The sequence below is a fragment of the Accipiter gentilis genome, chromosome 4 (genome assembly GCF_929443795.1).
Source record: "Accipiter gentilis chromosome 4, bAccGen1.1, whole genome shotgun sequence".
NCBI classification, from domain to species: domain Eukaryota; kingdom Metazoa; phylum Chordata; class Aves; order Accipitriformes; family Accipitridae; genus Astur; species Astur gentilis.
In genome coordinates, this window is record NC_064883.1 from 29,991,056 (window position 1) to 30,006,185 (window position 15,130).

The 15,130-nt window shown below is 54.1% G+C and overlaps 1 protein-coding gene across 5 annotated transcripts in view; it reads right to left on the bottom strand.

The window, feature by feature from the left end:
- MKX (mohawk homeobox) overlaps positions 1-11,612 on the bottom strand; it is a 49,354-nt gene extending 37,742 nt beyond the window's left edge. For 2 of the 5 annotated variants that reach the window (XM_049798363.1, XM_049798368.1), the window contains exons 1-3: positions 9,736-10,004; positions 7,284-7,443; positions 380-533 (exon numbers count right to left, since the gene is read on the bottom strand). In XM_049798363.1, the coding sequence (XP_049654320.1) occupies positions 380-533; positions 7,284-7,443; positions 9,736-9,917 (496 nt within the window). In that variant the 5' untranslated portion in view covers positions 9,918-10,004. Of the gene's footprint in view, positions 1-379; positions 534-7,283; positions 7,444-9,735; positions 10,005-10,244; positions 10,324-11,566 lie in introns of those variants that run through there. The other 3 variants (XM_049798367.1, XM_049798364.1, XM_049798366.1) reach the window with 3 other exon arrangements.
- Positions 11,613-15,130: the final 3,518 nt, after the last annotated feature.

The following is a 15,130-nucleotide window of genomic DNA, read 5'->3' on the forward strand; positions in this document are numbered from 1 at the left end:
AGCCCTTCCATCAAGGAAATTAACAGTCAAGAGATTTCTCATTTCCTTAAACCAACAAACGTAATCAATTTTTTCTTTTAATGCAGATTAAAAGAATAGGCTTGTAGAATCAAATGAAATAACAATCATCTTTCTAGTAACAATGCTATACGAAGCAGGCAAATAACATGCAAACAGACTGTCACCCTGATTAACCTACACAATCCTGCTTTGCAAGGCTGCACAGTACTTGGGAGCCAAAAAGGGCACCTAATTCATAAAACGTAAAGGTGAATGCACTGAGGGCGTCTTGTGAGAAATCAGAGCTAACTTAGGGTATCTCATACTTTCTGTATTTATTTTAATTGGTTTAAAATTGATGAAAAGAGCGTCAACAAACCTTCAGAGCATGAGTCATCGCTGCTCACGCTGAGTCGTTCAGCATTTCCTTGAACATATTTGTTGTACAGTTTTATTCGTAAAGCCCAGCTAAGATCTGGTTGCCTGACAGTATTCTTCAGGCGACGTCTTGCATTGGCAAACCAGTTTGACACCTGCATACAAATGAATGTATTAGTTTCCCTTGAAATGATGCAAATAAACAAATCTAACCCATAGAGTTTTTGTGAGTTTTATGTATGCCCTAAGAAAATGGCAAACAAAGGAAACATGAACAGGAGTCCATGAAACTATCACAGAGCAGAGCAGGAACCTCAGACAAGAAGGCAGGTTCAGGCTTCCCACCCTTCACAAGTGTTAGCAAACCCTCATTACTAACAAGGTTTTAATCAAAGTGTCCCTAAATACTCATTTTATATTCATCTTTCTCTTTTTATTTTAAAGGTAATGCCCTGAACTTTCAATATTAACCTTCAATTTGCCTTTGACATTTATGTAGGCTACAATAAGGCTGTTGAACAGAAAAACCCATTCTGAACTTTGTTACGTAAAAGCCCACATTCTGCCTTGTGCTTTATCAGTACTCTGACAGGTAGTGGGTATCAGGAAAGTCTTACACAGAATACAACGTACTTTGAGTCACTGCAGAAATCAACCATTTGCTTTACAGAGCAGCAGCTTTTATGAACTCTTTCTGTTGTGGAAACCCTAAAAACCAGTGAAGATGCAGATTCCTCACAAGGTGACTACTGAACAAGAGACTGGCTTGTCTTCCTTCTCAGCTACAGAGCATTTTCTAGAGTTTGACATTGCAAAATGAATACACATTAGTATCCTTCTAGCATACAGGGTCACCACAAAGTCAGGCTCAAACACAAGGATTTCACAGTGCTTTAGGCACCAAAGGAGCAAAAGGGCACAGTATGGTCTTCTGTGCCAGCAGTGCTAATCGAACCACCAAATGGGATGCGTGCACTTGCCATGACTTTGCATGAAAGCATACCTGAGAAAATGCTGGCCTTGATTCTACTGTAACTTAAAAATACATAAAATAGGAAATACTGATGCTGACAGAGTGACCTTTCCATAACCTTACTACAAGCAAGAACAGAGGCAAGCTACCTACACTCTAACACTATTTGTTTAATGATAAATCAGGTCTTAAAAATGCTATTTACTCCTTGCAGGAATAAGCGTATTTTGACATGACCTCTGCAAGAAGGAGGCAGAGTAGCATTACTTGCAAAGGAGAATGTAAAGAATGTCGGGAGTCTATAGCCCCGCTCACATCTTTGTGTTGTGAAAGTGCACACAGAGGAAGCTGGAGACTACTGCAGTCATATTCTGACCTGGGAACGTGCATAGCATTTAATTTATGTTAACCTCCAAAGCAAGTTAACACATGTTTTATCAATACATGCTACCCCACCTACTAGAAAGCCAAACTGTAGACCTCAGTGTTGGATTTTGGCCCTAATTTTCTCATCTGTCTATTGTAGCTAAGGATGTATAAATCGCATGGAAGTATTTGGCTAATTATTCTGGATCGATAATCTCTTCCAGGGTGACTGTGAGAAAAATAAATACTATCTGCTTAAAGGAAAAGCAAAACTTCAGTTCAGAGTCACACCCAGAACTTAGCTGTGGCGCCTTAAGCCTGTCACTTTGATTTTACTTAAAATCACGTTTACATGAAACAGGCTTCCACCGAAAATACAGTGAGCCCTGGATCAGCGCTCAGAGGCCAAACACATACCTTTATGAACTATGTAGTTTACTATGACAGGTTAGAAGACCAAAACTGTGGCTGGCAGAGAAGAACAAGTAATTTTCATTCTCTTCCAAGGCTACTTGTTTATATTCATCATATTGACACAGCAATCATTATAGTAAACCAGAAAGGGTGGGCTGGAATCCATCCACTTCCTAATGCCGTTAACAAACTCACTCCAGACTGCTCAGCTGAAGCGGCAGTCACCTGGCTGCTGCATGATTTACTATAACTCTGAGATCAAGTATGTAACGATAGAGATGGGTCAATCCAGGGTCCCACTGAGTATTACAGCAGTTACTGCAGCATCTTACAAAACTGACAGCTTTCCAACCTCTCACGAGAAAGATTTCATTATGCTCCATTTCATTACGTACTGAAATAATTCATCAGTGAAGTGGCATGTACAGAAAAGAAAGATAGGGTAGTATTAGTGTGACTCATACAAAAAAGCAATTAAATTTAGCAGGAGTGATTTTTGCATGGCACTCATGGTTTATTTTGGGCTCATTCTCCCCATACCAACGCTTTACTTTCTGCATATCAATATGAAAAGATGAGTCATATTTTAAGTCTTCTGCTATGAGAGGAGGAGATAGTAGTATTTGATCATTATGAAAGAACCTCAAGTCAGCATTTACAAGAGAAGCTTTCTGCTAAAGCACAAAGCAGCAAACTCACTCCAGAAACTCGTATCCAAAATGCAATTACAATGAGGCCCATTAAGCTGAAGAAAGTTAGGCAAATCCACTTAAGAGATTTTTAGGCTAGATCTATGGTGTGGTATCTCTGGGTGCTTTCCTGCTCTTGGGCACTGGTATACGTTGTTGGAAAACCCTGATTGCTTAAGACATCGAGATTCAATGTCTCTCCCACTCTTCAGTCTTGGACAACCTCCAGGATTGTGGACTGGAAGAGGCTGCATGGCCACAGGCTGTACCAGACAACACGCTCACCCTCAACTCCGGCCACCGCCTGAGGTATTACGGGCTGTTCCTGGCTCCCTTAAGGCCAAGGACAGTTTTGTCACTAATTTCAGCCATCCCTAATGTTTCCTTGTGTATCCATGTGGTCTTCAAAAAGTTGCATGCCTACTGCTGTAGGTCCCACCCACTACAAGCGCCTGTTTGCACCACACTTACTTAAGCTATTACAAAAAGAAACAACCAAAGCTGCCAAAAGCCATCCATCCTTTACCATGGTCCCAAGTTACACTACCGCGACCTCCAAAAACAATAAAAAAACCCAAAACAATGATTTCCATACAAGCCAGTGGGAAAATCTGTGTCTCAGAAACCTCCCAAAGAATTAAGTATCTTGAAAAAACACATGATGAAACTCACTATTCTTGGAAAGTAACAATCATGTAGCCCTTCAAGAAGTAAAACAACAAAATCCAAGGAGAACGATAATAGATATGCTTTCCAGCATTCGTATTTTACAGCAGCTCAGTCATTCCCAAAGAGCATCAGGTACTTATATCGGCATCATGAAATATTGACCCTCTGGCTTTACTTCTGAAGAGACTCTTCAATTTTATTGTAATTTGTTCTGCTTCACTGCTTAAGAGTGGCCAAAGTTTCAGAAAAGGAACAGAAATCAAGTGATTATCCTCCTCCAGTAATCCAGATATGCCTCTATGAATCTGAATACTATTAAATCCATAGCAGCACATGACCAGTATAATAATCCTAGTATTGCAAAAAACTTCTCCTCAACAATATGGCCATTCATGTTTCTTTCTGGAAGGAATATACAGCCATTTTTCTTTTTTATTTCACAAGAACATCTAAACCAAAATTTAAATGAAATAAATCAAGCACTGTGGTAATAATACAAATGAAAATGTAGCATATTAATAGGACAAATTATTGGATTCTGAATTGGAATCTAATTGGAGTAAAACATAAAATGCCTTTTCAAACTACATTGCTTTTTTTGTTTCCTGCTTTGGCAGTGGGGAAAGTAGAAGACTTTGGACTGTTCCACTAAAAGCTGTAGTAACATTTGCCTTGAGGACTCCCAAAGACCTTGTTGGCCTGCTCAGGAATAAGACAGCCCAGAATTTGCCCCAGGTTTTACTACTACTTATTAAGGAACAAGATGATTTATGATTCCTGCGAAATCCTACCTCCTTGAAAGAGTTTGACTTTCCTTCTGCAGTGCTGTCGGACATGCAGCTGGAACAGTCCCCTTGCTGTCCCACTGCACCCAGGAACAGGGGGTTAAGCCAAAGTATTAGTGAGGTAGAATAAATTAATTTAAAACCAGCCAACTTGGTGATAGCAAAGCTAATGAAAATAAAGTTGTGGAAGATTTGACATGCAGATACTGTCCTAATAGTAACAGTAGAAAACAGGGCTGGATCTTCACCTCCTTGTCTCACAGAAGGATCGGTTTTATCTGTGCCGCAGTCCTGCAAAAGCTCCTGTGGCTAGATAGTATGTATATGTCATATACATACTGGAATAAGGTTCATTAGATGAAAGAAAAGCATGTGGAGAAGAGTTACAGCTGTATTATCAGTATTACTGTGACCAACATCATCTTCCAGGCAGCTGCTGAAGACCTTTTCCAAGGTCAGCAGTCAGGTGAAAAACAAAAACCCCCAACCATTCATTCCCTAAACAGCATTTTGGCGGAAACTCAAAGGGATTTTCAACAGTATCTTTTGCCTTCCCTAGGGCTTCCAACAACAAGGCGTCAGCACACGAGGGATGCTGGGACGAGGTAGCAGCTGTCAGCAGACAACAGCCTCCACAGGAGTGGAAAGCTGTGGGGGCAAGTATCCGCTCCCACCAAGAGCAAACACCACGGCACAGCACCGAGAAACGGAAGAAGAGTAGGAAATATGAGAAAGGTCAGCAAACGTGAAGGCGTGTAACCCGGAGAAAACATCATACGCCGATTCCTGGTTCTCCGACGACGTCTGGTGTTACTAGATTAGAAAAGCAATCACAGGAGACCCTGGCTGATGCTTTTGCAAAGTGCCCCTCCTGGGACAGAAGCAAAGCTTTCCAACAGACACCGAAGCCCAGTCCCGAGCCTGCCCTTGGTTACAGCACTCAGCTGAAAGAGCACAGCCTTCGGGGAAGCTATTTCAGATGTACCCGGCGTGACTGAGATCACAGCCTGGCGCCTTCTCTCTCATTCTCAGAGAACAAGAATTTCGATCTGGATTACAGTCTTGTTCTTCCTGGGCATCCGAAAAGTAGATGTGGGGTGTGTGTTGTTTTGTTCTTCCAGGCTCAGGAATTACTGCTGGTGCCACACAGATGTATTTACCTCTCGTACAGACGCTATCGTATTCCTGGATTAAAAGAGCACTGCACCCATATGATGGAAGAAACATCTGGGGTTTCTTTTTGATGGTGTGCTTCTGTAAATGAAGATAGATGTGCTGGTTTGCACAGCTCTTTCAAACATTACAGTTCATAGAAATGAGGCTGGTCAAATTCAGCTTCAGCGTAAATCCACTAGAGTCACTAACAGATAAATGTAGCCCTCCGTGTTTCTTTTTAATTTAATTCTACACCTTACGTAGATCGTAAAACTCTGTGGAGTAGTGGCCATGGCTCACCTGATGCTTTTAGAGAGGCTAACACAGCATATCCCTATCAGGATTTATCAAAGCTGCCACGAGAGAAATACTGCAAAAAAGCACCGGGTTTTTTTCCCTTGCCTGTTCATTCTGAGGCATTTATAAAAGAACAGAAGAACTCCTGAAGATGTCATTACTGTGAAAGTCTCCCAACATGTATTCTGGATGTACGTTTTAAACCTCATGTAAAAATAAAGGAATATTCTAAAAGCCACAGTCCAATAAGCTACTCCTATTGAATTATGGCATTGAATGGACAGTGTTTATGTAATCATATTCTTAAAAGTCTGAGCAAACCTTTCATGTGTATTTTTTGAAAGCAAGAGAAGTTGTTTTAACTATATCTTCCAGTTATAACTGGCATTTTCTGAGACATTAATATTATTTTTGTCAAAGCTATCGTGTTTGTTCTAGTGCAAGTTTCACAGAGAGGTACTAAAGCGTAAAAGTTTCCCATTTCGCCATTACTAGGATCGAAGTTCACAGCACAGGCTTTTTTGAAGGAGCACTCAAAATAATAATGCTGAATTACCACCTCCTTTTCCTAATACTTCATGTTATTTTGATATCTTCATGTCCTTTGCAAAGTGACGCATAATGTGGTTAGGCAGAGCGCTGAGGACCCAATCCTGCAAACACATGTGTTTCATTTTATGCACCTAGCAGTAGCTTGCAGTAAGGAAATTGGATTATTCACAATGCATAAATCTTTGCAGCATCCAGACCTGAGATAGCATCACTCAGCAACCGATAGCATTTAACCACATATTTCAATAGAGTGCCAGATGGCAAAGAGAACAAAGCAATAAGATTTATAAACGTTCACAGCCAACTTTATACCTCTTACTGCAACACAGCTGCCAGTCATTTCAGAGGAGTTTTACCTGAGAGCAAAACAATTACTCCCCATGTCTAATTACACTATAATGATAATTCTGGCAAGACTGAGAAGCACAGTCCCTGCGTGCTGAGCCAGCGCACACAGCATGTGTGGTAACACTAAGGTCTGTGCAACAGGTGATGGTGACGGTTATTATCAGAACAATGCAACCGTTTCCATTCTCGCCCACTGTCAAAAGGGAAAAGAGTGGCTCCCTACGATTTCCTCTACAATTCCTCTTCTGTGCTGAAATCTCCCACTACCGATTATTTTTTTTTTAACCTGAAGATGTTTAAAGACTAAGCAAAAATATTTCCACTCTATTTATGAACGAGATTAAAGGACGGGGGCACCTTTTCCTCGGAGGGAGAGCACACACACTTTTGCCGATTGCCTTCAGCGCCTCCCCAGCCGGGATAGCCCAGATGTGTTCGGGGGATACAGTCCTGCTGGAGGGGGAGCCCTAGGGACGGCAGAGGGAAGGATGCGCGGAGGAGCCCTGGCCTCCCCCGGCGCCCGGCCCTGCCTCTTGCTCAGCTCACAGAGGGGCTTTGGCTGGTGCTGCCCCTGACCCTGTCCCTCCCGCCCATGAAACGCCCCAGAGCAGCCGCCGGCGGTGTAGGGGGCGGGGGGGGTGTAAGGGGTTCTCTTACCTGCACCAGGGTCATCTGGGAGCCGAGGGCCAGCAGAATCTTCTCGGTCTTGGTGGGGTAGGGGTTGTCGCGGTGCTTGTAGAGCCACTGCTTGAGCGGCCGCGCCATGTCCTGCAGCGCCTGCCGCTTGTGCCGCACCTTCCCGCCGCTCTGCCGCGCCCTGCCGCGGAGAAGGGGCGCTGAGGGGGGCGGCGGGCACCTGCCCGGCCCCCCCCCCCCCCCGCCCCGGGCACGGCCCCGGGCACGGCGCCGAGCTCCCCGGCGCCGCCGCCGCGGGTGCGGGAGGCGCGCAGGGATGCGCGGCCTGCTCCAGGGGGGGACCCGGCCCGGGGGGGGAGGGGGGCTGCCCCAGCCCCGGGGTGCACCCTGCCCGGGTCTGGCCCTGCCCGGGGGGAGCCGGACCTCGTCCTCGCGGGGTGCCCGGGGTCTTCCCACGGCCGCGACCCTCGCCCCGGGCCGGCTGCTCAGGAGGAGGCGGTGCCCGCAGCTCCCCCGGACTCCCGGTGGAGGGTCCGCGGGAGCGGACCCAGGGGGGCCGGCTCGGGGCCCCGGGCGCTGGCCGCGGGGATGCTGCGGGGGCCCGGGCGGCCCCGCCGCGGGGATTCCAGCGGGACGGGGGGCTCCGCCGGTGCGGCCTCTGAGTGTCCCGATGCTCTCGGTGCTCGGCATCTGCCAGGCGTGTGGTCGGTGAGTTTACAGAGAGGCCAGGGCCGGCCTCGCACGGCCCCGGCCGCCCACCCCAGCGCGGCGCCCGCGGGAGAAGAGGGCTGCGGGGCGGGCGGCCCCCGGGGCCAGCCGCGCCTGACCCCCCGCCCCCGTTTATCTGCCAGTCATGTCTGCCAGGGATACCCGCGGCACCGAGCACCTCCCGGGTCGTTTCTCCGCTCGGAGCCGGCAGCGAGGAGTGCTCCCGGGGGAGCCGGCGTGCCGCTGCCCAACGCCGCCGGCAGCCCCCGAAGCCCCGCGCCCGCCGGGGAAAAAAAGGGTTAAACCGGGGGGAGTGAAAGTCAGGCCCCCCGAGAAAACAAAAAACTAAAAGAAGGAAAAGGTGTTTCTTTGTTAAAAGCCGGTCGAAAATAAAAAGCGAGTGAGCAAAGCCGGGGGAACCAGAAGGAAAACCCAGAGGCGGGCTGGGGCCGGCGGCGCGCCCGGCAGGCAGCGGGGCGGCGCGGAGGCTCCGGGCGGCGGCGGCGGCAGGGGGCGCCACGGCGCCGAGCTGCGGCGTGCCGAGCCGGGCCGGGCCCGGCCGAAACGAGCCGAGCCGAGCCGAGCCCAGCCCAGCCCAGCCCAGCGCAGCGCAGCCGAGCTCAGCCGAGCTCAGCTGAGCCCAGCCCAGCCCAGCCCAGCCCGGCCCAGGCCAGCCGGGCCGTGCCGAGCCGAGCCCAGGCCGAGCCGCGCCGGGCCGGGCCGAGCGGCCGCGGGCGCTGCCTCGTCCAGGGCTCCCTTGGCAACCCAGCTCCGCCGCGATCGTCTGCTAGCAACATTTCGATGAAACCTAACCTGAGTCCTACCACTCAGCACCGCCGATAAAAGTACGAGCTGATGCAATCGTTAAGGTGGAAATTCGGCAGTAAAAACAGCTCCTCGGGATTTCTCGGTTTCGGTGCCTTCCTGACTCTGCTCCTAAGTCTTTACTTTGTAAAGCTGACCCGAAATGTCTGGTCCGCGCTCGCTGGTACAACCCTTCGAGCTACGGCTGACAACGCGCTGGAGCTAACACGTCCTCTCATCACCTCCTATTTCACCTGTTCCAGCACCAAAAAAAAAAAAAAAAAAAAAAAAAATCAGCCGCAGATGGCTCAGCGCGCAGCTGCCTTCCTAGCAAAGCCGATCCTAACATCACCCTGCCCAGCCCTTGACTGGCATCGCGCTAGTCCGTTTTAAGTCCCATCCCAGGGAACGCACCGACAACGCAGCTCCTTCCCGTCCGTTCGCCCAGCGCGCTGCAAACCAGCGGGGACGGCGGAACAAGTGCTGGGGGCCGCGCAGTGCCCGCCCGCCTCAGCCCCGGCCGCGAACCGGCTGCCCCGGCACCGCCGGCGGGGGTCGGCCCCGCGGCCGCCCCGTCCCCCAGGTTTCACGCGTTCCGCCTTGCCCCTCTGTTTTGGGGGGGCTTTAATTACACAAAGCGCCCGACCAAACCGGGCGAGCCCCAGGTTGTTTTCGTTTGGAGGCAGAGAGGGCGAGGTCAAACACCGCAGGACAGGAGCGCTCTGTCTGGCACATTCCAGCCCAATCGGACGCCTCTGCATCACCTATCTCCGGAATTTCCCACCGTAGCTGTGGAATGAGGGTCCCCGAGCGTACGGCCCCGGGGGCGTGGGGGAGGACCCGTCCAGAAACCCGTCTCGCAACCCCAAACCGGCTACGCGGCGCCCGGGAGCGCCGGCAGCGGCACGCAGGGCCGCCCCGCGGAGCCGCTGCGCGGCGCGGAGACGAGCGCACGGCATACCCCGTCCGCCGGTTGCGCAGGCTGAGGCTCTCCTTGATGGACGGGCTGTCGGGGAGCAGCACCTCGGCGTGGTGCGGCCCCTCCACCACCCCCACGTAGGGCCGGCCGCTCCGCTCCCTCTCCTTGGCGTCCTCCTCGAAAAGCACCTGGCCGCTGAGCTTGCTGAAGACGATGGTGTTCATGGTGCGGGGCTGGGGGCCGCCGTCGGGCTGGCCGCCGGCTCCGAGATGCGGGGGCTCGCTCTGCGCTGCGGGGAGGCGGCAGCGGTCACCGGGCAGCCGCGCCGAACCGCCGAGACCCGCCCGGCGCGACCGGCGGGGGGGGCAGCGCGGAGGCACCGGGCGCCGCCTGCCCACCCACGGGGGGGGGGAGGGGGCAGCCCGCCCCTCCCACGGCCCGGCCCGCTCCCACGGCCCCCCCCCCCCCCCCCCCGCCAACCCCGGCCCGCTCCCGCGGCCCGGCCCGCTCCCACGGCCCCCTCGGCCCGGCCCGCTCCCGCGTCTCGGCACCTCGCCGCCAGCCTCCGCCGCGCTCCTCGCTCCGTGTCGCAATAGTTCGGAGCGCGGGTTTTCTATTGGGTTTGGTGTTTCTCCCTCGCTTGCGCGCTCTCTCTCTCTCTCTCCTTCTTTTTCCCCTTTCCCTTCCCCTCCCCTCCCCTCCCCTGGAATGATTTCCCCCTCCCCAAACGGGGAGGGAAACGAATTGTTTTTAACGACCACCAAATGCGCAGAGCCGGCGCCCGGAGGCACAGCCGCCCCGCAGCCACTCACACCGTCAGGACCGCCGATCCCCATCCCCTGGGCGCGGCGTGGGGGTGGGCACCGCCGGCGAGGGGACCCCAGCAAGGGCACGGGCCCCGCCCGGGCAGCGCGACGTCGGGGGGCGGTGCGGGAGGGGCGGTAGGAGCCCGGCGAGGGGCAGCCGAGGGGACGGCGGTGCGCGGCTGGGCAGTCCCCGGTGTGCACGGGGGGGGGGGGGGGGGGGGAGGGATGGTGGTGCCCCGGGGAAGGAGGCTGAAGACACCGGCTGGGGTCACGCTGCCCGCGGGAGAGACCCCCGTCGGGCGGGCGCGGGGCACTGCCGGCGCGGCAGCCGCAGCCTCGCGCCGCTCATTAACGCCGGCGTTTAATAAATCCGGACCAGGAAACATCTCCCCCCACCCTTCTCCGTCTCCTCTTGCGTGTCGTCGCTTCGTCCCGTCCCCCACCCCCGGCCAAGGATTATAAATTAAGACCGCAGTCCAAGCCGGGAGACAGCCCGCTCCCTTTAGCATCCCCGGCGCGCCCCCGCGGATGTGCCCCGGCCCCCCCGGCTCCCCCTGCCCCGCCGCTCCGCACCCCCCGTCGCCCTGCGGCGCAGCAGCCCGGCCCCGGCTCCGCCGGGCTTAACATTTCGGTTACTGTGCGCAGAAACGAAGAATATGGCCACAGTCAATATTTACAAGGATGTAATTCAGACGTTATGTGACCGCCGCGGGAGAACGGGGAGCAGCCGTCTGCGCCCGCGGGCCCGGCGGGACGTGCGCGGCGCGGCCCCCCCCCCCCCCGTGCGCTCACCCCCACGGCACCTCGCTTCCCCGCGGGCTCCTTGTCCCCGTCCTTGTCCCCGCAAGCGTGACCCCAAAGGACCTGCGTCTGCACAGCCGCTACCGGCTCTATCCCTTCCCCTCTCCGACACCCTGGCCTCGTCCCCTCCCGCCCTCCCGGGCCGGAGAGGCCACCGCGGAGGGGCTACGCGGGTCCCCGCGGCCCCCCCGGCGCCGGAGCGGCGGGGACAGGCGGACGGGGGGCTGCCGCCTTCCCGGCCCCGGAGCCGCGGCGGGGGCAGGTACCTGCTGCGGGCGCGGCCGCGGCCGCTCCGGTCCGCGGCGGGGCACGGCGGCGGCTCCTGTCCCCGGGCACCCCCGCCCGCTCGCCGCGTCCCCCCTCCCGGGCTCTGCCGCACCGTTTCTGCCCCGCCGCGGGGTGCTTTCTGCGACCTGCACCCCTCCCTGCACCCTTCCGTCACGGGCGCGTGACGTCACGGGCGCGCTCTGCGACGTCACACAGCCGCACGCTCTGGGGAAGGGGCTCCCTGGAAGAGGGGCACCCTGGCGTCGGGGATCACCCACCCGGCTGTAATTTCCCCGGTTGCCGAAGGGAACCAGGAGGGAGGTTGGGGAAGGGCAATGGGCTGAAGACGCTCCATCGTTGAGGGGGAAAAATCGCTATCCCCAGGGTGGGAAAAAAACCCACCAACAACTTGCTACCAGTCCCCCCCCCCCGGCCGAGAAAACAAAGGACAGAAACGGGCGTAAATGGCCGCGGGAGTGCTTCTGCCTTTGGGCAAAGCCCTGTTCGAGGCTCCCCCACAGCACATGCCCCGGCCAGAGCACTCGGAAAGAGCTTGGGGGGCAAGGGGGACATACGGGGACACAGCGGGACGAGCGCCTCCGGTTAGTCTGTGCTAACGCGCTTAGTCGGGGCTTGCTGCAAAACACGCAGCTCCAGTCACTGCCATGCCCAGCTGAACTGTTTATGACCTGGGAAGTGTTGTTACCTTACAGCAACAGGAGACTGAGAAAGTGACAGGCTTGATCAAAAACAAGCTCCTGAGGGCTCCTGCTCACTCCAGAGGAATGGGAAGGTGATCTCAACCGTTTGCAGCCTCATACAAGTATTTGCCCTGTTGTCTTGCCATTCCCCCTCTCCCAGCCCCTCTGGCACCTTCTGGCAGGGCAGGCACAGGCTCTGGCCCGCAGCTCCGGAGGGGAAGCACGGATGGGGCACAGCAGGTGTCTGTGGGCCCTGCAGCCTGAGGCAGCCTCTGGAGCCTGCGGGGTCAGCCCATGCACTGGCAGGGTACTACCTGCTCTGTAGAGCAGGTGCCCACAGAAGAGCATCCCCTCCTGCCTGCCCGCCATGGTGGGATGAATGCTCGTTCCCTGCATGGTGGCTCAGGAGGAACTGGGAAGGCGAGGATAATCCTCCCCCGTGACTCCTGATGATGGTGCTGCTTGGGCATAGGCTCAGGGGATCCCTGTCTGCACCTGCAGGGTACGTGGCTGTCCTCAAGGACATCCGTGGTCCCCAGGAGCGGTGGGGGTGTGCATTGCCCGCCTGCCTGCTTGCCCGCCCAGAGTCAGGCAGGGCACGGGCAGCCAGGGCAGCAGGTTGCTGAGGGCCTGGCGGATCCCACACCCACACCCAGAATAAATCACAGCAACAAGAGCCGAGGGCAGAAATCAGCATTTGGAAAGCGGCTCTGGAAAAAACCAAAAGTCTGTGCGGGGCAGGCGCTGCCAAGCGCGGTGAGGCAGCGGCAGGAGCAGTTGGCACCGCGGCGCCTTACAAGCCTCTAAACCAGCGAGATCTCCCAAATCATCACATGTAAATCTCACACACGCCCGCCCCCTCCATATTTTATTACTTAGATCACAGTTGAAAAGCTTAAATGAAAACAGGGTTTCTATTTCCAGAGCTTGTTTAACATCGCGAATGTGATACAAACTGTGGGCTTCATGTTTTTAATTAAGGTTACTTACCCGGCCGTGCACGGAAAAATAAGTCAATAGCTGCTGGCCGCATACCGTGGTCCGCAGCCGGCTCCCCTGAGGACGGTGCAGCGCCAACTGATGGGAACACCAGAGCTCCCATGCATCCCGCAGCGGGGTGGGGGCCCGGGGTGCAGGGGGAGTTCAGGCACCTGCAAGGCTGGAGCTGCAAGAAGCTCCTTGCCAGTCTTTGAAACACCGTTCTCCCAACGCATGCCCATGTGCCCAGCCTCAGACAGCGGTAGGCCAGGCTGGCATGCCAGAAAGTGGCAGCAAGGCACCTTTCCAAGGGATATCGTGCAGAAAGAGCCCAAAATTGGTGCTCTGGGGCCTAATCTGCCTCACTGGAGGAGCCAGGAAAAAATCAACCGTGCTGTCAGGCTGAGAGGAGAATTTGCTCCTGAGGCTGCAAGCGATGGAGCTCCCCAGTGTCAGCTCCGCTCCAGCCAGCAGAGAGGCTGCAGCCCCAGCCCGGCTGCCTGCGATGGGCGGCCGCCCCGCAGAGCCCAGCTGGCACTGCCGGGGCAGGCTGGAGCTCTTCCCTGCCCACTCCTCCTTCCCCAGCCAGGGGCAGGGGGCAATCCAAAACCCATTTGGAAGAGTCCCATCTACGGTCCTAAATACAGTCCTCGTTTCTGCTTTGCACTCCCAGCAAAATGTTGGTTTTGTCCCTTGCTTCGTGCTCTGGTTATTTTTGAAATGCTTTCAGCAAACATTTCCTTGGCGTTGCATTCTCACAGCTCCCCCCTCCAGCTGCAGATTCCTTCACAGTAAACATATATGTTTGAAATTCAAAGAATTTCCTCACATCCCTGGTACACTCTGTGCTATGGCATGCTGGGTGCCTGAATAACTATGGCCATGTATGTCGAAGGGCCTGAGAAGTTGGGTAGGTGAGAAATTGTTTAGGATTTTGCAAAATGAGGTGTTATCTACACTGCAAAATAGCCACACTCGCCGGGAGAATAGCTGCAGAGACCTGTTGCCATCCATGGCGGCAGCTGGGTGAGCGCCAAGCAAAGTCTCCGAGGCACACATAGACAAGGATGAATCTGCTTCACCAAGTTGTCTGAAATGGTGCCTCAAAGGGTTTGCTCTTCTACAGTGGGCAGCCAGAGCTGGCAGAGCCACAGCATTAGCAGGGGCTCTTCCTGCTCAGTCTGGCAGCCCCCAAAGCACTGGAGTGAAATAAAGTAGGGGTGAAGTTAAGTCTCGTGACATGGAGTTTTGTTAAATATAATTCTAGGGAAGGAAGAAAAACTGTCCCCTTTGAACCTTTCGCAGGACCAATGCCTAGAATAGCCCCCAGCATAGAGCAAGGGAGGCTCAGCGCTCCATCCTTGGGAGCAGCATGGTCATTGTACTGAGCATATGACATCGAAGGGAGGAGATAATTATGCTTGCCTACTAGAAAGCAATGATAGGCTCTGAAGTTGCCACCTAATTACAGGCCTTTTTGCATGCAAAGAGCTGTGGAGAAATGAGCTTTGGAAGGTTTCTCAACAGCAGTGAAGGAGCACCTGAAAGATAAAACATCTGCTTACTTCTTCTCTTTATGGGTATTTGGTTTGGAGGAATTGGTAGGAGGGTGTGTTGAAATGGAAACATGTATGCAGGAAGCAAACCCACCAACATCATGTGTGACTGTCCCCATAGCAGCTTTGCTGGTGGTGCTGCAGCTGGTGGTGCTGGTGGTGCTGCAGCAGGTAACACTGACAAACCACAGGGCCAAAGACTGCCGGGAGCAAGGTGGGTAACAACAGCAAGAAGGTGAAATGGGGAGGTTGTCAAGAGGACATCCTGAAGCCTGGCAGATGTGACCATTAACCAAACCCTAGTTGCACTTCCAGGTCCAGCAAGACT